A 27,125-nucleotide genomic window follows, 5' to 3' on the forward strand; every position below is an offset into this window, starting at 1 on the left:
GCACCGCCCACGTGACGCGGGCGCGGGGCCGGAGCGGGCCCGGAGCGGCGGCGGCGGCGGCGGTTGAGTCCCGCCGGCGGTGAGTGAGGGCGGGCGGGCCCGCCGCCCCGGCACCACGGCCTCGGGCCTCCCCTCAGCCCCGCGGGCCGCACTCCCTCCGGCGGCGCTGCCACCCCGGGCCCCGCTCAGACCCGAGTCCCGCTCAGTCCCCAAGACCCGCTCAGTCCCCGCTAGGGCCGCTTTCCCAGGGACAGTGGTGTCCAGGCCTCCGTGCAGCGGGAGATCAGGCGGCCGGAGCGCAGCCCCGGCCCGGGAGGCGTTGTGCCATCCTGAGAGGTGCAGTCTCATCCCGGGACGTGCAGCCTCAGCCCGGTGTTTGTGCCCAGGGCTCCTGGGCCGCGTCAAAGCGAGTCTGGCGGGCTCGTTTTGTTTCCCCGGCAGCTGGATTTCCTTCATCCCTTACAAATGGAGCTGTGTGGTGTGAGGAGAGAGACCTGCAATGGACTGGAGGGATAGCGGGGAGCTTCCAGTGTTGGAGGGAAGACTGGTACAAGGACTGACTTCTTTCTTTCTTCTCTCTAATGATTGCAGCAAGCGCTCACAGCACGGCCCTTTGTCACTTCCCGAGAAACCTCCAAAAGCAAAGCACTTATTCTACTGCCAACATCCTCAGTTATCCTTGGTGAAATTCGTCAGTGCAGCCCGACAGATCTTTCCTAATGCAATGGGAACGATGCCGTGAGGCCTGGTAAGATTTGGCCATAGCCATGACAGAGCCCCACAGGGTTTCGTTCACCACTCTGCACGGGCCACTGAGCAGTAGCTTCCTGAAGAGGTCTCGGAAGGACGATGGAGAGCAGCCCCCGGAGGCGGAGCCGGCGGCCACGGCTGTGCGGATCACCCTGACCCTCTTCGAGCCCGACCACAAACGCTGCCCGGAGTTCTTCTACCCAGATCTCCTCAAGAGCTGTCGAGGGAAAGTAAAAGCGAGTTCTTCAGGTGACAAGGTGAGTGTCCCTGGGGGCCTGTGGGAACCTGTGTTGTAGCTGAAGGTCTCAAAGGCTGTCTCAGCATTGCTGTTTTGAGGGTTGGGTCTGTGTTTGCTGTGAGGTGCTGCAAGGTAGGAGGGGGGTGAGTGGACATCCTGCAGGCAGGAGAGCTGACCCCTGGCTGGGGTTCTTGTTGTCAGGCCACACTGTGTCACTCCAGCCCTGCCTGGAATTTGGTGTTGGGAGGGTGTTGTGCTGGTGGCAGATGTGGGATGTGATGCTCGTTTAGTTTGGAATGGCTGGATCTAAAGTGAGTTCTGGTACCTGGGTGGCTGGCAGTGATAAGGAGCTGTTTTCCAAAAGCACTGAAGGAGACATGAATGAAAACTCCTGTAGCATTTAAACTTTCAATTAGGAGTGTTTGTCTCTAAAAAGAAACTTACTGGATGCTATTCCTTTTACTGTTTGCCTTCAGGACTGTTAGCAGTCAGTTATGTTTTATGCCACTTGATTTTTGGGGCATATTTTTTTGTGGGTTGGGAGAATCAGAGGCAGGTGCAAAACTAGCTGAGAGAGCACCCAAACCACAGAGACACTCTCAGAATCCCACCATAGTTCGGCTTGGAAACGACCTTAAAGCCCATCCCATTCCACTTCCTGCCATGTCCAGGGACACCTTCCACTGTCCCAGGCTGCTCCAAGCCCTGTCCAGCCTGGCCTTGGACACTCCCAGGAATCCAGGGGCAGCCACAGCTTCTCTGGGCACCCTGTGCCAGGGCCTGCCCACCCTCCCAGGGAACAATTCCTTCCTAATATCCCATCTATCCCTGTCCTCTGGCAGTGGGAAGCCATTCCCTGTGTCCTGTCCCTCCATCCCTTGTCCCCAGTCCCTCTGCAGCTCTCCTGGAGCCCCTTTAGGCCCTGGAAGGGGCTCTGAGGTGTCCCTGGAGCCTTCTCTTCTCCAGGTGAGCACCCCCAGCTCTCCCAGCCTGGCTCCAGAGGGGCTCCAGCCCTTGGGGCATCTCCATGGGCTCCTCCAGACTCTCTCCAGCAGCTCCACGTCCTTCCCGTGCTGGGCCCCAGGGCTGGGGCAGCTCTGCAGGTGAGGTCTCACCTGAGGGGGCAGAGGGGCAGAATCGCCCCCTCCTGCTGCCCACCCTGGGGCTCAGCCCAGCACAGGGCGGGTTCTGGGTGCTCATGACTGGGGCAAGTCCAGCTGTCACCCACCAACACCTCAAATCCTTCCCCCAGGGCTGCTCTAAATCCCTTCATCTCCCAGCCTGGATTGATCCTGTCTGTTCCAGGTGCAGCACCAGCATTTGGCTTTGCTGAACCTTGTGAGGCTCCCATGGTCCCAGCTCTTCAACCTGTCCAGGTCCCTCTGGGTGGTCTCCCATCCCTCAGGTGTGTCAACCACACCACACGGCTGGGTGGCTTCTCCAGACATGCTGAGGGTACCCTGATCCCATTGTCCATGTCACTGATGAGGATGTTGATCAGCACTGTCCTAAAGGTTGACTTATCTGAGCTTCTGCCCAGCTGTTCCAGTCAGGATGTGTTTAATGCATGTGGTTTTGGTGGCAGTGTGGCTGGATTGACTGGCATGGTTTTAACCCTGTTTCTACAGAAGAAAGACCCGGCTGATCCCTTCAATGATGAGGAAAAGGAAAGGCATAAAGTGGAGGCTCTTGCTAGGAAGTTCGAAGAAAAATATGTAAGTGTTTCTTCTTTAAACTGTGTTATTCTTTGGGCTGGGCAGTGCTGTCCAGCTCTCAGGCAGTGCTTTTAATGCTCACTGGCTCTCGAGTTCCTGTTCTCCCCCAGTCCTTTATCCTGGCTGCCACGTGCTGGTTTTTATGTTCTTTTTCTGTCTCAGGGCTGTAAAAATAGTTCAGATTCATTCTTCAATCAGATGAGTCTGATTAAAGCAAATGACATGAACTAAAGCGAGTGGCAAATCACTTACTGTGATTGATAACATTGAATTTCCTTAAGTAAAAATTAATTTCTAGGTCTTGTTGCTATGGCAGGATGGAATGTGCCAAGTCCCTGAGCATGGGGCTGTGTTGAGTCCACTGCCCTCAGGACATTGCTGCATGGATCTGTCTTACCTGTTCCTCTCTGGTCTTCCTTTTGCATTATTTCTCTGGTTGGCAATAAAACCACGCTGTGGTTTTTATAGTCTTTGGCACTTGGGGGTAGCAAGTTGTGTGTTATTTTGTGATACAGATTTGGTCCATGGGTCACTCTGACACACTCTGTGTGTGTTTGATGTCTGTAGTACTGAGTCTGTACCACTGGAGCACTTAGGGAAGAGCAAGCCCTGTGGAAGAGAGCCCTGGCAGGAATGTTGAAGGGATGCAGACCCAGTTCAGTTTGGAGTCTGGCTAGTAGTTTTTCATTTGGCTGCACTATTTTGTTTCTCTATGGATTTACCACACCCTGTGAGTACAGTGTGATGAGAGCCAGCCCTGGTTTGGTGCTGTAGCTTTTCTGTCCTGGCGCCAGTGTTGGTGTCCTGTGTCAGGGTATCTCTGTGGTACTGGGAAAGAAAAGTGATCACAGTGTCCATGTTTCCTTGTTCAGGGTGGCAAGAGGCGCAGGAAGGACCGGATTCAGGATTTGATTGATATGGGGTATGGCTATGATGAGTCCGACTCCTTCATCGACAACTCGGAAGCTGTGAGTGCTGGGGGTGTGAGAGTGGCTAAAGGTGGCCTGGGAGGCTGAACCTGGACTGGGAGTAAGGCAGGAGGGTGCCAGGGCCAGGGAATGAGAGCTCCTGGGGCATCTGCAGGGCAGGAGATGCTGGTAGGCATTCCAGTGTGCTCTTGGGGGAGCACAGTCTCCTCAGTCTCGTGCCCAGGGACAGGACTTGAGGAAATGGCTGGAGCTGAGTCAGGGAGCTTTAGGTGGGATATCAGGAAAGGGTTCTTCCCCTAGGGCATGGTCAGGCACTGCAATAACTTTCTCAGGAGAGTAGCCACAGCACCAAGCCTGTGTGAGCTCAGAAAGCATTTGGACAATGCTCTCAGGGATGCACAGGTTGGGATTGTTGGGGTGTCTGTGCAGGGCCAGGAGTTGGACTCCATCCTGATGTGTCCCTTCCAACTCAGTATATTTTGTGAATCCATGAATCCCACTGAATCTTCCAAGCAGCTGAGCTATGGAATGAAGAAACCAAGCTCCCAGTGCCAATGAACTGTTCTCTGTTATTTCCAGTACGATGAGCTGGTTCCTGCCTCTCTCACCACGAAGTATGGAGGGTTTTACATCAACTCAGGAACGCTGCAGTTCCGGCAGGCCTCTGAGTCTGAGGATGACTATGTCAAAGAGAAGAAGAAGAAGTGTCCCAAGGTCAGCAAGAAAGCTTTCTCAATTATTCCTTCTGTTACAGCTCAAAGCTTGCTGCATAAACGTGTGTTAACGTCCGGAGTGGGAAAGATTTGTGACTTGGTGTGGACAGAATAGGGATAAGCACTTGAAATCTCATTGTATCCTAGAATTTCTCAGTAAAATGAAGCGTGTCTGGCATGGATAAGACTCTGGTGGGGTTACCTGGTTCCTAGAGCAGAGGTGACAGCAGCTCCCCGTCACCCTGGAAGTCACAGCATTATGGGGATGCTATCAAATGCTGAAGGCAACATGTACCAGAACCGTGGTGAAGGATGTAGGGGGGTTGGATTAATGAGTTCTGTGTTTTCACGTTCTTGGGAGAGGTCCCAGAGTGGCTCTGGGAGTGCTGGTAATGTGGAAAACTCTTTGATTGTGACTCGTTTTTAACCCTCTGCAGAAGCGGAAGTTGAAAGATGGGAGTGAAAAAATAAAAAAGAAGAAGAAGGATGATTCTTATGACAAGGAAAAGAAATCGAAGAAGTCCAAGTTTCCAAAAGCTGGGTAAGGAGGGGAGGAAAGAATTTTTGCTGCTCAGCACCTTGTTTCAGGGATTTAAGTGGCTGCAGTAGGAACCTCTTGCAGTGTGGGATGACTCAAATGCACATTGCAAACACCAGCAGGAAAAGCCCTGTTGCTTCCAAAGTGGGAAAGAAAGGCAAGGGATGATCAGGGAAGGAGCACAGCTCCACAGCAGCAGTGTGTGAGCAGAGGGCACAGCTGGCTGCAGGAGTGGTGTTTTTATAGGCACTGAAGTGGGAACAGATATGGAGAGTAGAGAGAAAGATAAAGATATGGGATGGAGCTGTGTGAGGAAAGGCAGGTGGGAAGGGCTTGGGTCGAGGCTGTACGAGTCGAGCTGGCAGGGAGGGAGACGTTACAAGGGAGGCTGTGTTACTGCTCTCTCTGGGTAGTCCTTTGTACTCCTGCCCAAAGTATTTCTTGGATGAGTGCTCAGCTCTTTTATAGCTTTTGGGCTGTAAAATGGACTGGTTTTTCTTTCTGTTCTGAGTCATCTTGTGCTATAGCTCTGCCCTTGCTTTGGTCTGCCTTGCCTTTCTCTTTCAGTATCTGTATCTGTTGCTTTTCACTCATTTTCTAAGTTTTTTCCTTCTTCCTTTAACTATTCTTTGTAATTCATCTTTTCCTGCATGGATCTGCTTTTGGGCAACAGCAACCCATGTGTCTGATGTGGTATCATGAGTGTATGATTCCTTCAAAGTGAGCAAGGAAAGGAATTTGCTCTTCTGGTTTTAACACAGCAGAAAGCTTCATACTAACTGTGTCCTGCCTCAGTTCCTCTGTACTTATAGTGCATTTCCCAACCATCCTTGCTGGAATAACAATAATATCATGTTGCTAAATGGAAGCAGAGCTCTGTGGAGGTGGTTTAAGCCTCAGCACCTCTCTGCAATGAGTCAGGACAGCCTTCTCTGAGCTGAGATGAGCAGCCAGAACATTAAGACTTTTAGGAGCTGTAAAATACTTTTTCTGGTGTAATTGTTTGATGGGCTAAGACTTTCCAGGGAATTGTGCATGAAGTGAACTGGGAGGAAAGGGACCCCCTCTGCTCCTTGATCTTGTATTCAGTTCCCTTTTCTTTTGGCTTTGCTTGCAGCTTCACAGCATTAAATGCAAGTAAAGAGAAGAAGAAGAAGAAATACTCTGGAGCTCTCAGTGTCAAGGAGATGCTGAAGAAGTTTCAGAAGGAGAAGGATGCTCAGAAGAAAAAAGATGAAGAGCAGAAAGTGGTGACTCCTTGCCCAGCAGACCCTGCAGCCCCAAGGGAGGCAGAGGCCATGGCCGACCCTCTGCTCTCGCTCTTTGGCCACGCCAGTGACAGTGACCTGCTCCAAGCAGCCACAGCCATGGACTCTCTGAGTGAGCTGGACCTGGAGAGGCTCCTGAGCGAGTCCCCAGAGGGCAGTCCCTGCCCCGAGGTGGAGGATGGCAGTGACCCTGGTGGCACAGGCTTGGAGCAGGAATTCAAGCAGCCCCCATCCCTCCCAGAAGGGCTGCCAGCCCCCCTGGAGAAACGGATCAAGGAACTGGCTCAGGTACAGCAGCTCCTGGGGGCAGTGGGGCTGCTGGGTACTGGAGGGGTACAGCTGTGCTGGGTGTGGGTGGTAGCACCCAGGGGCAGAGCACATCCCAGTGGGGGAGTTTCTCAAATCCACTGGGATCACACCTTTGTGTCACCTGGTTTCCTCTAAGTCATTTTCTTGAAGGCCCAGATGTCAAGAATGTCCAAGTGCTCAACCATGTTGGCTACTGAATGTAACATTAGAGATCACACCTGATCAGGATTCCTTCTTTACCCCTCTTGGCAAAGTATGCACCTGATGCAAGAAATAATTTCCAAAGTCAGTTTGACATGAATGATCTGGAATGTGGATTACTGAGGCTGGAGGGCTGGTTTGAGCTGGGATAGAGGTAATTTTCCCCACAGTGGCTGTTTTGGGGCTGTTTTGAATTGTGTTGTAAGGAGAGCTGATAACCCAGGGATGTTTTTGTTATTGCGGAGCAGGGAGGGCTCAGCCAGTGCCAAGGCCTTTGCTGCTCCTCACCCCACACTGCCAGTGTGGGGCCTGGGGACACGAGGAGCTGGGAGGGCACACAGCCAGGACAGCTGATCCCAACAGGGATATCCCAGACCAAGCTCGGAATATAAAGCTGGGGGAAGAAGAAGGAAGAAGGAGATGTTTGGAGTGATGACATTTGTTTTCCCGAGGAACAACATGTTACATGTGATGGAACCCTGCTGTCCTGGGGATGGCTGAACACCTGTCTGTCCATGGGAAGTGGGGAATGAATTCCTTGTTTTGCTTGGATGGCTTTTGCTTTCCCTGTTACACTGCCTAACTCAGGCCATGAGTTTTCTCACTTTTACCCTTGTGATTTCCTGCCCCATCTCGCTTGGATGGAGGAGCAAGCAACTGTGTGGGGCCGAGTTGCAGGCTGGGGTTAAACCATGACAAGGACAAATTCCACCATAATATTTTTAATGTGCTGTGCTGGTCAGGACAGTGAAGGGTTGCACAGTGCTCTGTGTGTAAAGTAAGGGTGCAGCTGGAAAGCATTGCCACTGTTCTGCACTGGGAGAAGGCCTGGAAAGCCCTGTAGGTGGGGCTTGAGGATTTGCTAGAACCATTTCCATGTCACAGGCAGATCTTTTAAGGAGCTGAAGCTTGGGTACCACTGGAACTGCAGCAATTTGGCAGTTTGATTCCTTTTGTCATTTTTAGCATCTCATTGTTGGGATACCATGTAGGGAGTGGAATATATTAATGTCTGGAAGGAAGATCCTTTGTGTTTCTCCTACAGCTGGACTCTTGGGGGACTCACCCATCTTCTCCAAAATGTGGTGTGCTCTGGGAAACTCCAGCCTGTTTTGGAGAAAGAAAACATTGAGTGCTGGTGAGGGATCCCTTCCTGGCATGTCAAAATGTGCTTTCAGCCTTATGGTGTGAGGGCTGTCACCATCAGCCTGTCAACAAGTGCTGGGAGGTTTTGTTCCTGCTGCTGGTGTGGTTTTAAACATTGATTTTAAGTCATAAACATGCCCTTGGAGCTCTGTGGTGGTTCTGCCTCCTAGGGCACTTCAGTTTAGAGCACCTCTTACTTAAGTGAAAGATGCTGAGTAACTCCTGTTACTGAAGATAAGCTGCTCTTAGAGAACTGTTCTGCTGAGTTGTGCAGTGGGGGAGAGCAGATGGGAGGGGAGGAGGAACTGAAGCAAGAATTGCCACAGCTGATAAAAATAATGGGCTCTTGGTGGATGTTCCTGTTTCAGAAAGCACCAAAATAGATATTTCTGACTCTGTCTGAGTTAAAGGAGAATATTTTGCAAGTTCCACGGTATCAGGTTAATTGTCTGCTGTTGTGAAACAGTTTAATAGCAGAGTCCCCACTGATTTTCCTGCTTAGATTTTCTTGCTCTTGTGTCTTTTGTTGCTGGATTGTGGATGTTAAGAAAAGAAACAAGCTGAAACCTGTGGCTCAGCTGGGACTTTGGGACATGAACTCAGGTGGGAATTAAGAGGTGCTGAGAGCCAAGTCTCTTCATCCTAGAGGTGGGAGCATCTCCTGAGTTAAATGGAGCCTCCAGGCATTTCCTCTCCTACTTGAACAGATTTGACTTTAACTCTCTCCTTCCTAAGTACTTTTCCTGTTGAGGATTCTCCTTAGCATTGAGCCTTCTCCTTTGATATCATCTGCTGCTGGCAGGGAGGAATGTTCACCCTCTGGGTATAAATTAATTGCTTGCCTGCCTCAACTTTGGAGTGGTAAATCATGGGATTTCAAAATCCTCTCCTGGTCTCCTTTCCAGAGCAAGGAATCACTAACTCATTGTGGTGTCTTGTGCCAATTCCCAGTTTTGTTTATATCCCCACTCAAAAAAACTGAAAGCTCTTGGAAATTTACTACTATCTCATTGATCTCTTGGAATTATTTTCCTGCTGGACATATTTTTCATGGGTGTGATGTTTTTGGGCAGCGCTTTGTGAGCTGCAGTCATAGCTCAGGAAGATTCCTGAACAGGAGCTTTTTTTTTTTGTTTCCATGGTGTTGACTGGGAGTAACACATCCCCTGTGGCTGTGACTCTTCTCTGTTGGAGTCTTGGCTTAGTTTCCAGATTGATCTGGAAAACTTTGTCATGTCTCCTCAGCCTTCCTCAGATGTGATTAGGATGAGCTTTCCGGTCCAGGGACAAGCTCTGTGCTCGTATTCCTTAGTCTTAGCTTAGAGAAGTTAAAACCCTGCCCTGAAGCTGTTGCTATCCCCATGGCAAGTTTGCCAAAGAAGCCACCAAGCCACCTCTTCTGTCCCACAAAGCAGAGGAATCTCCACTCCAGGGTGGTAACTGCAGTGCATCTGGAGAGGAGAATCCAGACTGGGAAGGTCAGCAGGTGTGCAGGACATGGAGTCACCAGCTCAGGCAGGCTTGGACTTGAACTGGGCAGGTGTGAGAGGACAGGGCACCACCTCACTTCTGCTGTGACAGAGTTTGTGTAATAAAACTGTGCCTTGTTTTGCAGTAGTTCTCTGGTGGTTTTGAAGGCTCTTGGTTGCTTGTGCCAGCTGTGAACTGCTGATGGTTTGTGTTATTTCCTGACTTCCAGGCTGCCAGAGCTGCCGAGGGAGAAGGCAAGCAGAGATTCTTCACTCAGGACATCAACAACATCATACTGGAGTAAGTGCTGCCAGCAGAGAGGTGTGGGAAAGGAGAGCATTAGGCAGAGCATTTTTGATAAATTCAGGAGCAGGTTCAGCAGGAATTGTGGAGTTGTACAGGTCTTCCAGGCAGAACATGCCCAGAATAACATGGAAGTTTTCTAGAAATGGTTTTCATTTGAAATATGATGAGGTAGGAGAGTGTTGGAGGGGATATATCCAGGCCTCCTGTTCTCAAGATGCTGCCTGATATTTATGTGCCTAAATTTGGTCACTTGACCTGAGTTTAGCTTGATACCAGTAAATCTCTCCCTGTGAGAGATGTCAGGCATGTTTTTGCTACTTAACTTACATGTTATGTAGAATTGTTTATAACTGGGATAAGGCTGCTGTGTTCAACTGGTTCTCTGGGAAAACTGGAGGAATTCCATTCCTGCTCTGTGTTTTGAGGCCCCAAATTACAGAGTGCCAGTGTTGCTCAGGCAGCTGCAGATAATGGCTTCATTCTTCTGCCAGAGCCTGGAGAGGGCTGATGAATGCACAGGGCTTTGTGATCAGTGCAATAATACTGACACCCAGGCTTTAATTTCATTAAGGTTTATCCAGGCACTTGCAGGGAACTGCCAAGGGGAGGTTTGGGACTCTGTTTCCCTCTCATTTCCAGGGCTGATTACCACCTTCCAGCATTCCAGTGCTGGCTGCACAAACAGTCCTTGTCTGGTGTCAAACTGATCACTTCAAACTCGTTCAGAGGAGATTTAGACAGATTATTAGAATTTTGCTGTACGATTTGTATGAGGGCAACCCCAGAGGTGGATATAGACTGGGAGAAGAACTCACTGTGAGCAGCCCTGGGAGAAGGATGTGGGGTGTCAGTGGGTGAGAGGCTGGACATGCTCCCCTCTGTGTGCACCCAAAACCCCCAGAATGGGGAGAAGGGAAGGGGGGGATTCTGCCCCCTCAGGTGAGACCTCACCTGCAGAGCTGCCTCCAGATCTGAGGCCCAACAACAGCAGAACATGGAGCTACAGGAGAGAGTCCAGGGGAGGCCACGGAGATGCTCCAAGGATGGAGCCCCTCTGCTCTGGAGCCAGGCTGGGAGATCTGGGAATGTTCACCTGGAGAAGAGAAGGCTCCAGGGACACCTCAGAGCCCCTTCCAGGGCCTAAAGGGGCTCCAGGAGAGCTGCAGAGGGATTGGGGTCAAGAGATGGAGGGACAGGACACAAGGAATGGCTTCCCACTGCCAGAGGGCAGGGCTGGATGGGATATTGGGAAGGAATTGTTCCCTGGGAGGGTGGGCAGGCCCTGGCACAGGGTGCCCAGAGAAGCTGTGGCTGTCCCTGGATCCCTGGCAGTGTCCAAGGCCAGGCTGGACAGGGCTTGGAGCAGCCTGGGATAGTGGGAGGTGTCCCTGCCATGGCAGGAGTGGGATGGGATGGTATTTAAGGTTCTTCCAATTCAAAGTATTCTGTGACTTTGATGATGGTGATGATGAATCACTTGGCGTTTTTTACACTTTAAAAATCCAGGCTCCTAATTTCTGTTTAAGTATGTAGATGTGTTTGGCACACACTGATCTCTCATCTACTCACTTGGAAGTTGAAACCCAAGGGATAAAGTTTGATTTTTTTATTGTCCTGAATTCCACTGCTACAGCATCTGACATAACCATTGCCTTACCCTCCTGCATGCAGCTGCCAGGGAGAGCTGCAGAACAGATGAGATTGCTGACTTGCATTTCTTCCTTCTCCAGCTACTCCCAAACCAAATTCAAAGCATAGCTTGGGATAAAATCTGTTGATTCTAGAATCCAAAAAACCTTCACACAGAGTTTGCCTTGTCCTTTGTTGCTCTGTCCCTGCCCACAGCTCCCCTCAGGGTGGCCCTGGCTCTCAGGGTGGCCCTGGCTCTCAGGGGTCCGTGCTAACGCTGTGTTTTCCCTGCAGCATCGAGCTGCAGACTCGGGAGCTGAGCAGCCAGGTGCGCTCGGGGGTCTACGCTCACCTGGCCGCCTTCTTCCCCTGCAGCAAGGACACGCTGCTGAAGCGAGCCCGCAGGCTCTACCTCTACGAGCAGGTGAGGCAAGTGGCCAGCACAGGCCTGTGTGTGCTAGCCCTGCTGGGCACAGCGTGGATGCTGTCCCCACACAGGCTGTGTCCTCCATGGGGATTGTGGTGTCCCAGCCCTGTGGAGCTTCAGGTTGTTCTGTCTCACTGCAGGGTGGCCGATTGAAGGAGCCTCTGCAGAAGCTGAAGGAAGCCATTGGAAGGGCCATGCCAGAGCAGGTGGCCAAGTACCAGGAGGAATGCCAAGCCCATACTCAGGCCAAGTTTGCCAAGTAAGCTCCTTGGTTGCTCATTCCTCATCTGTAGCTTTTCCCAGCAGACTCTCTGTGGTCTGGAGGCTGCTCTCAAAGTTTGCCACCTCTTTTTGTTCCATAGGCTAAATTTGCTGATGGGAATTGATTGGCCTAATTAAGCTGTGTGTGTTCTTTGTGCTGTCTGTGGTGATGCCAGCTGCAGCAGCACTGATGGGACCAGAGCTTGGCTGAAGGGTTTTGTGTGTGCAGGCGTGTTCTTAGGAACATGGCAGCCTGGGAACAGTCAGGTTGGATTAATTCCATCATCTCTATTACAAAATATTGGGAGGTTTCTTAACCTTGAGCCCATAGCTCAGCTTGCACCCTAAGCCAGAGGTTGCTGATATTGAGACCTCTGTCCAGTGCCATTCAGAGATACTTAATCCTCCCCTTGAACCTGCAGGATGATAACTTTCACATTTCCTGTCTTCATTTTAGGATGCTGGAAGAGGAAAAAGACAAAGAACAGCGAGTTTGTTCTGATGATGATGAGGATGAAGACAAGGGAGGGAAGCGCCTTGCAGGCCCACGGAAGAAATTCCAGTGGAATGATGAAATCAGGTTTGAATAACTCAGATATTAAGCAGACTCATGACCTGTCTTACTCTTTGCAGTTGGCAGTGAAGCATTTTGGTGTCTGTGTCTTGTTTACAGAGCAGTGCTGATCTCCTGTAGGAACAGTCAGCTTGGAGGTTTGTGGCACATGGTGCTGTGTATGGAAGCCACTACTGCATTTATTACATCTCACTTGAAACTTGATTTCAGGCCCAGGCTAGCCCTGAGAGAAGTGCTGAGAAGCCTCTGTGCAGAGTTCAAAAGAGAGAGTCAGGTCTTTGGGAACAGAAGGGATTCAGCTGAATTGCTGACATCCTAGAGACCAGCCTCTTGACATGCCCAGGTTCTGTTGTGGAAGCAGTTGAAGCTGTTGGGTTTTGCTGCCCGTGGCACTCGGGGGGCTGACAGAGAGGGGAGTGCTGAGAACAGGGAAGAGTGACAAAGGTTAAAAGGAAAATCAGTCCTGCTGTCTTTTTCTTCTTATTCTGGAACAAACTGATTTGTTTGTGCTGCTGATCCATGTAGGACATAGCCAGCTTTGCTTCCTGACTTCTCCTTGCTGAGAGGTTCAGTTCTGTGGTTGTTACTGGTGCCTGTGGCTCTGGCACTGGTTTGCTACCTCAGCTGTTTCAGGAGATTTCACTGGGAAGGGCTAACAAGACTTTTCTCCCTGATGCATCCATGTGTGTGCACACACAAAGCAAGGAATGTGCCTTTCCCTTCCCCTTTCCTGAAGAGGCAGTGCAGGGTTGTATTAGCAAGAGCCAGATCTGTCTTGGTGTATTTATCCAGCCTGGATAAAGAGAATGATCTCCAAATGGGAAAGGTCAATCTGCATAACTGTATCTAAAATCTTCCTGTTCCTCAGGGAGCTGCTTTGCCACTTGGTGAAGATTAAGTTGGATGGTTATGACCTTGACAAGAATAAGGCTCAGTCTCTAGAGGATTATGTGAAGACCTTCCTAGAAGGAGAGGTGAAGCCCCTTTGGCCAAAAGGCTGGATGCAGGCCAGGTGAGCAAGACTCAAGGAATTCCTTGTCCCAAGGGACCTGGGAAGGTCATTAGTCCTGCCCTTGCTCAGGGAATGGCTGGCTTCAGAGTTAGATCAGAGTGCTCAGGGCTTTGGCATGTGGAATTTTGGAAATTCCCAAGGATGAAGATTACCACAGCATCTCTGGGCTCCTGTTCTGGTACTTGATCACTCTTCATGAAATCTTTTCTCCTTATTTCCAACAAGAATTCTCCTTGCTCCACTGAACTGAATATTCCCTGCTTTTGTTTTTTACTGTGCACCTTTGAGAAAGGTCTGGCTCCATCTTGTTCCTGTCCTCACCACTCTTTACGTGGTGGAAAACTGCCATTAGACTCCTCCTGGGTCTTCTCCCTTTCCAGGCTGAGCAAACCCAGTTCCCTCCACCTCTCCTTGGCTGTCATGTGTCCCTGTTCCTGAGGATGTGTCCAGATTGTTGGCATCTCTCTTGTATTGTGGGGGTCCTGAAACTGGATCTGTGTCCAGATGTGTCCTCCCAGGTGCTGAGCAGGGGATAGTTTGCTCTCAAAGGATACCTCTGCAGCAGTGGCTTCCCTTCAGCTTGACCCCCAGGACCCCCAGGCCCTTTCCTGCAGGGCTGCTGCCCAGTCCTTTATCCCAGCTGCAGGACTTGGTGCTGGATTTCACTGAGCTTCACAAGGTTTGTGTTGGTCCCTTTCTCCAGCCTGGGAAGGGCCCTGTGAATGGCAGCCCTGCCCTCCAGCATATTCTCCCCCCTCCCTCTGTCCCTTTTCACAAATTCCTGAGTGCAGCCAGGACTGTGAATGGCAGTGCTGAGTAGCCTTGGTACTGTGTTGATGTCACACAGGTGCCACTGGCAGGTAGAACTGGCACTGAGGTCAGGCCCACAGGCCAGTCTGTGCTTTCTTGGCTCTGTATTACAAAAGATCACTTTATAATCACAAAGGATACATTTTTCAGACACTTTGGGAAGTCTTCTCTGGAGTATCCCCAGGAGAAGGCCAAGTAGAAAAGTTTTAGAGGCTTATTAGAGTCAGTAGAATTTGGTGTGGTTTCTGTACCCTCACTGCTGTTTCCTGCTCTTTCCCACTCTCCATCATCCCTGCCCTTGAGCTGGCAGTAGCAGAGAGCCACACAAATGGCAGAGTTCCTCTGCTGGGACTGTCATCACCCTCTGGCCTGCTTTGTTTTGCTCAGTACTTTTAAAGAAAGGACAACTCTGCAGTCTTACTTCTGGAGTCTTTCAGGTTCCTTCCAACCCAGGCTGTTCCTTGATCTGTCTCTTTGCATTCCACGAGCTGGGCAGTGCTGTCTTCTCTGCTGAATTTGCTTTCTGGGTGTTGGGGGATAAAGGAAGAGGTAGGTAGCAGTTCCTAAGAGCAATAAGTATGAGTGGCACATCACAGATCCACTTGGAAAAGTCCATGGCTGTCTGTTGCAGTTGCATGTGCACAGGAAGCTCAGTGCTGAGCATGGTTGTAGTGTGGTGGTGCAGGAGCTGAAAGATGGCATTAGGAGGTGGAGGAAACATTCCTGCTTGGTTAATGAAGATATACCCAGCCTGAGGGGCTCAGCTGGCCAAGTTTTAAAATCTTTTCTTTGACAAAAAGGAAATTAAAATCTTGAAGTTTGATGGTGAAACTGTTGTTGGGCACTCAGATGTTCACCCAAGTATTGAAGGCACTTCCCGTGGAATTAAGTACAATAAGTAATGCCTCAATGAAAGTTAATTTCCTGGTTGCTTTCCAATGGCTCAAGGACAATGGTTTCTCCTGCTGGAACTTGGAGTTGGGCTTGATCTTTCTGGATCCCATCCGACTCAAGATATTGTCTCACTTGGTGCTTTAAAGATGCAGGGTAGAGTGACAGCCAAGGGGAGGGAATTGGTGTCTCTAGAAAAACTGTAACAATTTTATGGATAAGTCAGCTTGATTCATTGTCATCATGATCTTAGAAGTTCATCTGTAAGAGGAACCTGAAGGTGGACAGAGCAGCAATTTCATGGATGAATTAGACAGGCCCTGCCATGAGTCTGTTTCCTCCATTAACACTAAGAGATGATTAACAGAATGTTAGGTTAACATAAGCTTGCTTTTTAAGAGGCAAATGATGACAAAAATCTGTTTTGTCCATCCAGGAATCACATTCCACGTGCCAGTACTCAAGGGATGTTTATAACTCCTCCCTGACATGTAAGAGGGCAGCTGAGAGGCAGCTGGTTTGGGTCAGAGAGTGTTTGTGGGAGGCTGTTTTACCCTCAGTAGTGCAGGGCTTTGGATGAAGCTCAGTCTATTCCTGTGCTCAGTCAGTCCTTCCAGAAAGGGTTGTGATGTACAGAGTCACCTCAGCTCTTGGCTGGGGACACAAAGGCAGCACAGACCCTTCTCTCCTTCATTGCTGTGTGAGAGACACAGGAACTTTCTCCCTGGAAGCTGAAGAGCTCTTGGATGATCTCTGGCAGCAGGAAGGCCCCGAGTGATGATCCTGCCTCTGCAGTTGGCTTTTTAAGCTGGTAGAGCTTTTTCCTTAGGCATTGTCCAACCACTGCCTTCATGGTCTTTCCAGTGCCTACAGGCATTGCTCCCCAGAGAGAGAATTGTGTGGGGCAGCTCAGGATGATCTTCCTGGAAAAGGGCTGAATATTGGTTTGCTCTCTGTGGTTTCAGTTTCACTAAGTCCCCTGCTGTACTGTGCAGCTCTGTCTCCAGTGATCCCAGCTGCTCTACTGGGTCTTGCTGGATATCACTTCTCATTGCTCTCTTCCCTTCTTAGGACACTGTTTAAGGAGAGCAGGCGTGTACACGGACACCTCACATCAGTCCTGTGAGTATCACAGCATTCCTTTGGAGTGAAAACTGGTGCTCTCCATTCCCTGGGGCCTGGGGGGATCATGCAGCAGCACCTGAGCTTGCTTGGCTCCCCCCACATGGATCACTGCTGCTTCCTTTGGGGAGGTCTAGGGTGAGCAGCTGTTTGTGTGTGACATCTCCCAACACTTTCTGAGGTGCTTTAGCCTTCAGTAAGCTCAAAAAATAAGAACTTTAAAGCCAGGTTGCCTCTGGTTCAACAGCCTGAGGTCAGGCCTCTGTGCTGGGCCTGGGAGGCTCAGGGAGGTAAAGTGGAGTGTGATAAGTGCAGCCTGTTCAGTTGGTCCTGGCTGGATTGTGGATTGCCTCTTTCTTGTTGTCTAGTTCCAGGAGAGTCACAATGAGCTCAGACTAGTGAAGGTAGGTGCAACAGGCTGGTGGGTGGCAAACCAGGAGCCATCAGAATCCAGCTGAGCAGGGCCTTTAATCCAAAGGGTCTCATGGATCTTGCTGGTGGCTGATAATAGACGAGGACATGGATTTAGGCTGGTGTCAGTTTGGCAGACAGTCCTGTTCTTGGCACTGGATGAGTGAGGGGAAGTGCAATCGGGTGTAGAGTCATCCTTCCCTCAGCCACACCACCCAGCAGCTCAGGGATGTCTTGTACCAGAGATTGCATCAGACCAGATCTGTTCTCTGGGAGTTTGGCAGATGCTTTTCCATCCTTGGCTTCTTCTGGGAACCCAAAAGAAAGGTGTAACTTCTGCAGAACACTCTCTGTGCCAGTTTCTCTCTGGGCATTGCTGTAGAAGGGCAGCAGTGGGGTCCTGCAGCTGATGCAGGATGGGGGGGGGGGGGGGGGGGGTCCTGCAGCTGATGCAGGATGTGTCTGTGTGTGTGGGGGGGGGTCCTGCAGCTGATGCAGGATGTGTGTGTGTGTGTGTGTGTGTGGGGTCCTGCAGCTGATGCAGGATGTGGGGGGGGGGGGTCCTGCAGCTGATGCAGGATGTGTGTGTGTGTGTGTGTGTGGGGTCCTGCAGCTGATACAGGATATGTGTGGGGGTGTTTCACTGCTCTGCTGCCATTCCAAGACTCTGCTCCACTCCGTATGTGGGGGTTGAGGCTTCCAAGAGCAGCAACCAAATGTCATGTGGTTTTGAATCCTAGCAACCTGAGATGCTGCCTCTGTTCCCTGCAAAGACTCAGTGGATCATCACTAACATGCCCAGATGTGCTCCCTAGCTGGCTCCTTCCCTGGGGGCACTCACTGAGCCATGTTTTTCTTGTCTTCCTCCAAACAGGGCAAAGAAGAAAGTTATAGCTCCCACTAAGGTGAAAATAAAGGTGAGTTCTGTTTTCTGGCTCTCATGGTTGGTATGTGCCAAAAGTCAAGTGTCTGCCATCCTAAACCCTGTGTTTGAACTTTGTACCTGTACATCAGCTACTGTGAAATGCTCTGCTCAGTATTTGGCTTGGAAAAAACAACTGGAGCCACAGCTAAAAATGATGGCAGTGGCAGCTGGGAGGGAAGTGGGGGCTCGGGGGCACAGAATATGTGTATCTTGCCTTTTATCCCCAAATTGTGAACCTTCCCTCCCTTTTTCAGTAGTAAACCCTGTCTCTCTTCTGACTGTGCCTTCTCCTGTGATGTTGTTCCAGGACTCTTCCTGCAAGCCAGACAAGAAGCTGTTGGTGTCTGTCCCTTCTCTGCACTCGAGCAGCACCTTGGCAATGTCTTCAGAGTCCCAGGGAGGAGCCCTGGGCATCAGTGCCCAAACCAGGGAACTCTTGTCCCTCGGGACAGCCCAAGCTGCCAGCAGCACTGCCACTCCTGCCACCTTCAAGGATGACTCCTTGGATGAGGACTTGATTCACAACCCCACCTCCTCCCTGGAAGCAGTGTCCAAGGAACTGGCTGTGCTGAACAGCAGGGCAGCAGCGAGCCCTGACTTTACTCTTCCTGCAGCTCCAAAAGCTCCACCAGAGAAAATCCCAACTCTTGCATCCTCAGAGGAGAAGAGGACATTTCCAAAGCCCAACCCTTCCCCTACATCTTCCTCTGCTTCCCTCCAGTCTCCTCTAAACTTCCTAGCTGAGCAGGCCCTGGCGTTGGGCCAGTCTTCTCAAGACAAGAAGACAGAGAACTCAAATTACAAAGAGCATTCCTGCCAAGCCTCCCCCAGCAAAATCCTTCCTGATGCTCACCAGGCTAAACAGAAGCACCACAGCCTGGTCAGGCCAGGCCAGGGGCCCCCAGCCTCAGGGCCGGTGCCGGGCTCTCAGGTGAAGGTGTTCCACCCTGGTGCTCAGCTCCAGAAAACCTTCACCTCCCCAGCTCCCTTTGTCAAACTGCAGAACCCCAAGTCCTCCACCCCTGTGCCCCAGCGCTCCCTCCTCCAGCAGGTCAAGTCATCAACCAAAGCTCAGAGCTTCCATTCCTCCACGTCCCCAAGCAGCACCCAAAACTCCAGCAGCTCCCACAAGAGCCAAGGCTTGTCCTCATCATCTCTCAGCTATGCTGGCAAGCACTCGAGCAGCTCTGGCTCTTCAGGACAGTCTTACAAATCGCCTTTTGTCGCTGGGTCCCTGTCCAAGCACGGGGCTTCTTCCAGCAGCTCCTCCTCTGGAGCTTCTGCCAACCAGGGCAGTTCCTCTGGGACTTTGCTCCCCAGTGTTCCAGCCCCTTCCCCAAGCTCGGCCTCCAGCCGCCCGGCCTCGGGCTCCTCGGTGAAGAAAACTCCCGTTTCCCAGAAGCTCACCCTGGTGGCACCTCCTGGAGGCTCCAACGGAGATTCCAGCGGGGGCACCCAGGGGGTGGCCAAGCTGCTGACCTCGTCCCTAAAGCCAGCTGTGGTCAGCAGCACCACAGCCTCTACCTCTGTGCCGGTAAGGGGGCTGTGCTGGGAGCTCCTGCCTTGCTCACGCTGCCCGTACGGGGGCACTTCAAAAGCAGTTGCTGAAGTTCTTGAATGACTGTCTGGATTTTAGCTGCTTTAGACTAAAAAGTTGTGGCCTTTGCCCTGGGCTTGCCCTTCAGAATTCCAGCTTTCAATTTTAGCTTAAATAACCACTAAGCTGAATACTGTGCTGCCTTCCAAAGGGCAGTTTTTGCCCAGGCTTGTGTTATGGTCCTGCCCTGGCTCTGCGAGTTATGGGGACAGTGGGGCTCCCATTTGGATTAAGAGAAAGTGCAGTAAGGTAATTTATTACAAGAGATAAAATTCATTGCATAAACTAAAAGTATAATGATGAATTTGTTATTAATTAGATCTTAGCCTTCTTTAAATTATTCCAGGTCATTATAGTAATGTAGCCGTGGAAAGGGGTTTTAACCCTTTAAGTGCAGTGGAAATAAGATGCACAGCTACATGGTCGTTTTTCATGACAGGAAGAAAGAGACAAGTTTATTCAGATACACACTTGGTTTTATAGCATGACTTGCAACTCCAAGAGTAGAGAAAAGGTGATTGGTTCAGAGACAAGACACCCCATTGCCAGGGCCTGGTCATGTACCACAACAGGTGTTCTATCTTGTTATTAATTCCTTTTTATTTTGATCAAATTATCACCCTGGGAGTCTCCCTAGCCTTGAGCTGGACCAGCTTATGGGCTGGGAACAGAACTGAGAAGCTCCAGCCTGGAATATTTTTCAGGCTGTAATTTTCTTACTTTCTTAATATGTGTCCCCCATAGTATTATTGCCACTTTTGTCATGGCTGGCCCGTAGAATAAATAACCTGTGGTTATAGAATCATCCAGGTTGGAAAAGCCCTCTAAGAACATGGAGTCAAACCATTCCCCCAGCACTGCCAAGGCCACCTCTAACCTATGTCCCCAAGTGTCACATCCACATGGCCTTTAAATTCCCCCAGGGATGGGGACTCCACCACTGCCCTAGGCAGCAGTGCCAGTGCCTGACCACCCTTTCCATGAAGAATTTTTCCCAGTGTTTTTTGGGATAGGGCATTTCAGGAAGGACTTCTGGGTTGTCAGTACAGACTTGTGTTATTACAATATTGTATTACTTCATGGTATAAGGGGCTTGGTTTTTATCTATAGCAAAAAAGTAATAGTTCGTAATGTTGCATTCATTTGCTGTTGGCTGCTCATCCCTGCCTTCCTTTGTGCCCCATGGAAAGAGCTGAGAAATACAAGGAGTGTATTTAATTGGAAAGCATGTACTGCTCAGCTTATGTAGCTTGTCTGTTCCTGAGACAGAGAGCTGGGAAGCACTCCCAGGTGGTGAGATCTGTCCATGAGACAGATCCTAAATAACATCCCGGGTGCCTTGGGTGTCAGACCTCAGTGCCTGGAGTTGTCAGCAGTGTGTGCTGCCATAAGTGAGTAGGAAGCATACCCCTGGAACTCACAGGCAGTGTGGAAACCTTTCCTCTGCCTAATGGAAGCACAGTTCCAGAGCAAGGGAGTCATGGAGGCAATTCCAGTGTGGCCACATTCAGTAGAGCTGCCTTGCCAATGTCCATCTGCAAATGGCCTCAAGTGTTGGCATTTCTTGGGCCCAGGCTGGGAGGGTGCTTTTTCCAAGGGGGAATTCTTGAACATTCCATGTTTTGCAGATCTGTAAGTATGAATGATGCTGTGCCTTGGTTCTCCCTCTCCTGACTGACCTTTTCCATTGCTTTGCAGAAAGGAACTAGTGGAGCTGTGCTGCTAACGAGTTCTTCCTCCTTAAGTGTACTGGCTCCATCCTACAAGTCCAACAACCCAAAGCTGCCAGCTGCCCTGAGCTCCACCCCGTTAGGTATTATCTCTCCTATTCATTCTTTCCCTCTCCATGTCATCTCCTTCAGTTCCGACTCCTCCCCAAAAGCAGGAGTTTCCAAGGATGCAATAGTTACAGGACCTGCTCCGGGAACTTTCCACCACGGCCTCGGGCACAGTGAGTATCCTGCTGGTCCCTGTGTGTCCCTTGTGCCTGTGCTGTCACATACAACATCAGTGCTCTGCTGGGCTGGCCCAATGCACACCAGCCCATCTCTCTGGCTGTTGCTTCATGCTGTGGTCCCTGCTTTTGTATCTCCAGCAGTTGCATTTGGAGAACCTTGGGCATATCCCTAGAGCTGGCCCAGAAGTGCCAATAACTGGAAGCTGACTTCTGCTAACTGCTGCAGCTCTGCTCATTTCTGTCTTGGATGTGTATTTGTTCCTTTTTTCCCTCTCCTCTCTTTGTTTTTCTCTCTAGGTCTTCTGGCTGGTTTGCACTCCAGCCCCCACCATGCAGCGCCACTCCCACACTCTGCCCTGTCCACTCATTTACCACAGAGTTTGCCAGGTAACTTGTCAGATGCTCGTGTTTGTCTTCTACCTCGTGAGTCTCCCTCTGTCTCAGCAGATCCTTCCTTCAGGGCTGGAGCCAAAGGGGTTGTCCATGTTTCCCAGCTGTGGGGTTGTCACCAAAGCCCCTCTGAGGTACAGAGTGAGGGACTGGGAGCAACCTGGTCTGGGGAAAGCTGTCCCTGCCCATGGCACTGGGTGGAACAGGATGGGTTTTAAGGTCCCTTCCAACCCAAACCATTCCATGATTAGGAAGAAATTCTTGTCTGTGAGGGAGGTGAGGTCCTGGCACAGGGTGCCCAGGATAATCAAAGAAGCTGTGGCTGCCCCTGGATCCCTGGAAGTGTCCAAGGCCAGGCTGGACAGGGCTTGGAGCAGCTTGGGACAGTGGAAGGTGTCCCTGCCCATGGCAGGAGGTGGAATGGGATGAGCTTTAAGGTCCCTTCCAATCAAACCATCCTGGGATTCTGTGATTTCTGGAATGATGAATCCTCAGTGCTTACAGCAAGTGTTGGTTCCTGGAGATACTCAGAATTATCCTGCCAGGATGAAAGCTGTGCCTGTTTGTGCACAGCCTTCCAGGATTGCCCTGGAATGAATATTCCAGCTCTGTGGAGTTTTGTTCCTGGTGACCTACATAAAATGTGTCAGACCAGACTGTCTTGTGTCTGTGCACTGAGTTAATTGCCAGCATCTCCTTCACGACAAGTTTGTAGTGTAAATGCAAATTGCTGCACTTGCTGCTCACAATGGGAGGATTTGGCAGTTAAGCCTGTTCCTGCCCCAGTTTGATGCCTGCAGAAGTGATGCATAAAACAAGAGTTTTCCAAAGAAGGAGAGAAGTAAGGAAAATTGAAATTCCGTGCCAGCAGATCATGCTTACCTGCTTCAGGGAGCTGCTTACTCCCCAGGTAACTCCTATTTCTGCCTTCTCAGGTGTGTTCTTTAGCACTTCAGTGCAGTTCAGTGCCATTGTCTTAGTACCTGCTCCTGTTGGGATGGTCTTCCTGGTCTAAATGAGGCTGATTTAGGAGTGCTAACCTGTTCCTGTGGCTGTGTGCATGGATAACCATTTAGCTTCCTGGAAGAGTCATGGAATAAAAGGCCCTTGACTGCTGAGCACGGTGCTTGTTTGCTGAAGAAAGAAGAGTGCATTGTGCACTCGTGAAAATGCAAAGAAGTGGTTGAGTTTGCTTCCTTTGCTGAAGTTTTGAGGTGGGCTGTGCCATGCTGGTGTGGTAGAGCTGAAGAAGGTCCTAGCAGTGATCACTGATGTGGCAGATCCTTCCTTTCTGTTTGTAAATCACACTTCCTGGAATGAGATCAGGGATCACACCTTGAACATGGTTTGTGGAATATATTCTGTGTCGCTGAGAAGGAGCTTTTTGTCCCTTTAGTTGGGGAAATTCAGAGTGATCATTTCACTGTTGTATAAGGCTTATAACAGAAGAATTTTTGATGGACTCTTCAGCAGGATGTAGGGCCAGAAGACAAAAGACCACTGGGAATAAGTGAAGGAAAACTGACCATGGATAGAGCTTCAGCAAGGACCTGCTTTCTCACTTGGTGTTTTCACTTCAAGATTGGGGATGGAGCCTGGTGCTGCCATCTCTTGGAACATTCCCAGTTCTGGTGTTTTGTAGAAGAGCACAGTAGATGTTTAAGTGACCCCCATAACCTTAAAATGAATTCCTGTGTTTTGTGGCACAAGCTGTGTTTGGTTGTGCCAACATCTGTCCACAGCTGCATTGCTGTGTCTGAACGTGGGAGGTTGCTGCAAATCAAGGGAATGTTGGTGCCCTAAATAAAAGTGCTTTTATATCCATGTTCATCCAAAAGCCTCTAAGCAAAGAGCATCCAGTGCTTGCCTGTGTGTGGTCAGTGCTGCTGTTGCTGGTGGAGGTGCCTTGTGCTGGGGCTGGGAATGTGGAAATGGGAATGTGGCAATGGGATATGCTGGGCTGAGCTCTTGCATGCAAGGAGCTGTTCTTGGCCTGCAGGAGAAGCTGCTGCTGCACTGCTGGGTGCCACTGCTGCTTAGCTGCACGTCTCAGTACTCCCGTTGTTCATCAGTGTCTGAAGTAGTTTTAATTGCTCCTGGAAAACTTTTGCTTCCTTAAACTTCCTTCCTTTTCCCCTCTTCAGTGCATTTTCTCTTTTTCTCCTCATCCATTCCTTTCTGTTCCATCACTGGTGAGATTCCTATGGATCCTGTTGCTATCAGTGGGCACCTAAGCCTTAATTTAAAAGGCACCTAATTAAAGAATTTAAAAAATAATTGCTAAAGCAGCTAAAGCCCTACCTGAAAGGAGTTAGTAGGTGAGAGGTTGGCCTCTTCTCCCACACAACCAGTGACAGGATAAGAGGAAACAGCCTGAAGCTGTGCTAGGGGAAGTTTAGGTTGGACATCAGGAGGAGTTTCTGCATGGAAATGGTGGTCAGGCATTGGCAGGGGCTGCCCAGGGAGGTTTGGAGCCTTCATCCCTGGAGGTGTCCAAGGAAGGCCTGGACATGGCAGCCAGTGCTCTGGGCTGGGGATAGGTCACAGGTTGGACTCCGTGGTCTTGGAGGTCTTTTCCAACCTCAATTGATTCTGAGATTACAACAGCAAAAATGTACAACAGCTTACTTCCAACCACACCATGTATTTTGGGATTCCTGGAGGGGGAGGTGTGGCAGGGTAGATTTAGAGAAGGACACAGGCTAAGGAGTTCCCTGGCAGCTGGAATTGTGCTACAGGGTTCTTCTGGGAGCCCACAGGGGACCCTCAGTTCTTCCCTTGTCCCTTCCTCAGGGGCTGGGCTGCTCCCAGTGGAGAGATGTCTCCAAGCACATCCTCTTCTTCCTGAGTCTTTGATGCTGGGAGGGAAGAGTAGATCTTTCCCTCTGTGCAGAGGCCTGGCTGTCCCATCTGCCCACCCCGCATGGGCTGGTGCTGAACCCCCTTCCCAGCTGGTTTTATTTTCTTTCAGATGCTTCTCAGCTCCACGGCAAAGGGTCCAATGCACAGCAGCGCAAGTTGTGACGCCTGCAAGGAGGGGAGCTCCAACACCCATAGGATAAAACCCAGAGGAACAGGTCATGGACTTTGGATACCAGCTGTATTTTGATTATTATTTTGATTTTTTTTCTATTTCTTTTTTTTACGACAACTGGAGAGACTAAACTGCACCGAGGAACTCATTGGGGCATCTGCTCAGAGGCTTTTGGAGCTGAGCCCCACACATGGGGCCACCTTGAGCCATGCCCTGATGAGAGGAGCCTTTTGTAGCACTGTTTTATTGCTGCTGCCCTTCTTGCATTCCCTGGCACTGGCAGGAGCTGGAACTCACAGGGAGGCTCAGTGGATTCCCACCCACCTGTGTCTGTAGCTGCCAAGTACCTCCAAGTCCAGTTACCTCCTTGGTCTCCCCGTGGAGGGTATGAAAGGTGCTTCTTTCTTCTGCTTTGGATTTACTTGGATAATTCTAGCACTGCCAGTGCTTTCTTGAAGACATTTGAGTAACTTTCCAATTGTACTATAAAACTGTGCTACACTTCATTGGAGGATTTAACATTTCCTGTGTGGTGAATCTGAGGAACCACCTGATGTTCCCCTCTGGAAGAGAAGGAAGACTCTTTAGAGATTAAAGACATTTTTAGATGCAGTCATTGACTTTTAGAATTCTACTTCTTTTGAGGTTTTGGATTTTTTCCCTCCAAAGGGATGCTTTTTTCCTGTTCAGTTTTATCCTCATTGCCATTGAATGCATTGGATTGAATGGGACACTTCTTAGCATGTCACATGGATCGGAAGACATAATTCCAGTGCCTTTTATGGTGGAGCAAGAATGGACTAGTGACACACATTTCAGCCCTATTTTGTGTGCTCCTCAACCCTTTTTTAATCATTCTGTATTTAAAATGTATTCTGGTTTATTTAATAGAGCTTTTTATGGTTGCACATCAGAAAAACAAAAAAAAAGGTGAAAAAAAAAAAAGCTGCACTGTCTGGACTTCAGTGGTGACCTGGTGACTGAGCACAGTCCCAAATCCAGCAGGAGCACCAGTTCTCATCCCAGTATGTGCAGGCGGGTTCCAGGCCCTCCCCTAAAGCCATTCTTTCCTAGGGTTGTGAGTTAGGATCAGTTTGGTGGGCAGAGGGAATGAGTGAGATGAGCCAAGGTCACGACCTGTCAAAGGAATTCCAGAGAAAAACCCTGCTCTCCTCAATGGTACCTGCACCAGGATCATGTGCTCAGCACAGCTGCAGGAACAGGGACCATCTACAGTTGGGGAGTGTCTTTTCTTGTTCATTTTTTTAACTTTTAGACCTAAATACTCCTCCTGCACACCCCCTTTCAGGCTAAGGGCAGGCTGAGGCTCCACCTGAGCTTTCTGAGGTTTGGTTTCCTGCTCTGCCCAGTCTGTCTCCTCTCAGGCCCCCACAGCCATGTCCCAGCTGTGCAGTGGTAGCGCTGATCTACGTAGACTTTATTGGTATTCCCAGGAAAAGCTTGTAGCTTCCTCCTTGAGCTTTGGGGAAGGATGCGGAGCCCAGGATACCAGCAAATGTCTGCTTTAGTTTCCTCTGGTTTTTGTTAAGATCCAGGAAAGACTGTTTTCAATTTGAGGTGATACATAACTGCCCAAGATCAGCGAGTTGATTGTATTTCAAACTAATGGATGCAGCTCAGATTTCAAGTGTGTTTACAGAAAATACCTAGGTTGTAGCAAAAGAGCCAAAGACAGAACTCGTGTGGGTAAAACGAAGCACAGCATTTCTTGGTGGACTGAGCAGTGGATGTCGTGTGGTTCCTGGTGAAGGCCTCATCCTGAGGGGTGCTTGGCACCTTCACCTTCCCCTGGGAGCTGAAAGCTTGGCACACCTGGCAGGACAGGGGCTCTCAGTGAGTGACTCGAGGTACTGGTTCTCCTCCTTCTCTTTGCTTTCACTTGAACGCTTCTGCTGGGATCCCCCGTGTGCAGAATGCCCTCCTTCTAGGAATTTAGCGAAGCCTCTTGCCTCAGGGAAATGTTTATGTGGTGGAAATTCTGTGGGATATTTTTTTCTTTACATGCTATAATGAATGAGTGAATGGTGTGGAGCAGAGTGGCAGCAAGGCAGGCCCACGCAGAGCAGCTGATGGGGAGCCAGGCTGGCACCTCTGCCTTGGTGAGGCAACTTGCAGTGCTTCCAGGATGGAATGGGGGGGGATAGGCTCCCATGGCACTTACCTGGGGATGGCAGTTCCTTTTTGGGTGTAAAAGCTGCAGTTTACTATTCTATTTTTTTTTATGTGTGTTGGCACTGTCTTGCTGAAGATGGTGGGGGTGATATGAAAACTGTTAATCTTGTACAGAACAACTCAATAAATTGTTTCAAACTTTCCAAAACGCTTTTATCCCCCCATCTCCTTACCTCTAGTTCCCTGACTTTGTTTCCAAGAACTTCTCTTGCAGCTTGAATGCTCATCTGTGTCTTGAGTGAGTAATGAATTACTGATTGTTTTCAAGTCTCCTGTGTGGTGAGTGAATGGCAGCTGTGTTACAGATGT

At 50.0% G+C, this 27,125-nt stretch overlaps 1 protein-coding gene across 9 annotated transcripts in view; it reads left to right on the forward strand.

The window, feature by feature from the left end:
* The window catches only part of UBN1 (ubinuclein 1), a 33,732-nt gene continuing 6,607 nt past the window's right edge, over positions 1-27,125 (forward strand). For 2 of the 9 annotated variants that reach the window (XR_015807271.1, XM_088174665.1), the window contains exons 1-17: positions 1-79; positions 592-1,007; positions 2,617-2,703; positions 3,576-3,671; positions 4,212-4,346; positions 4,783-4,886; positions 6,001-6,439; positions 9,507-9,577; positions 11,507-11,636; positions 11,780-11,898; positions 12,358-12,480; positions 13,343-13,486; positions 16,259-16,309; positions 17,595-17,637; positions 17,953-19,179; positions 20,941-21,193; positions 21,497-21,586. Coding sequence is in view for 8 of the 9 variants with exons in the window: in XM_088174665.1 (XP_088030791.1) it covers positions 768-1,007; positions 2,617-2,703; positions 3,576-3,671; positions 4,212-4,346; positions 4,783-4,886; positions 6,001-6,439; positions 9,507-9,577; positions 11,507-11,636; positions 11,780-11,898; positions 12,358-12,480; positions 13,343-13,486; positions 16,259-16,309; positions 17,595-17,637; positions 17,953-19,179; positions 20,941-21,193; positions 21,497-21,586 (3,352 nt within the window). In the remaining variant the exon portion in view is untranslated. Of the gene's footprint in view, positions 80-591; positions 1,008-2,616; positions 2,704-3,575; positions 3,672-4,211; positions 4,347-4,782; positions 4,887-6,000; positions 6,440-9,506; positions 9,578-11,506; positions 11,637-11,779; positions 11,899-12,357; positions 12,481-13,342; positions 13,487-16,258; positions 16,310-17,594; positions 17,638-17,952; positions 19,180-20,940; positions 21,587-24,560; positions 26,965-27,125 lie in introns of those variants that run through there. The other 7 variants (XM_088174663.1, XM_088174667.1, XM_088174662.1 and 4 more) reach the window with 7 other exon arrangements.

This window comes from Sturnus vulgaris, chromosome 16 (genome assembly GCF_052056855.1).
Source record: "Sturnus vulgaris isolate bStuVul1 chromosome 16, bStuVul1.hap1, whole genome shotgun sequence".
Classification (NCBI taxonomy): Eukaryota; Metazoa; Chordata; class Aves; order Passeriformes; family Sturnidae; genus Sturnus; species Sturnus vulgaris.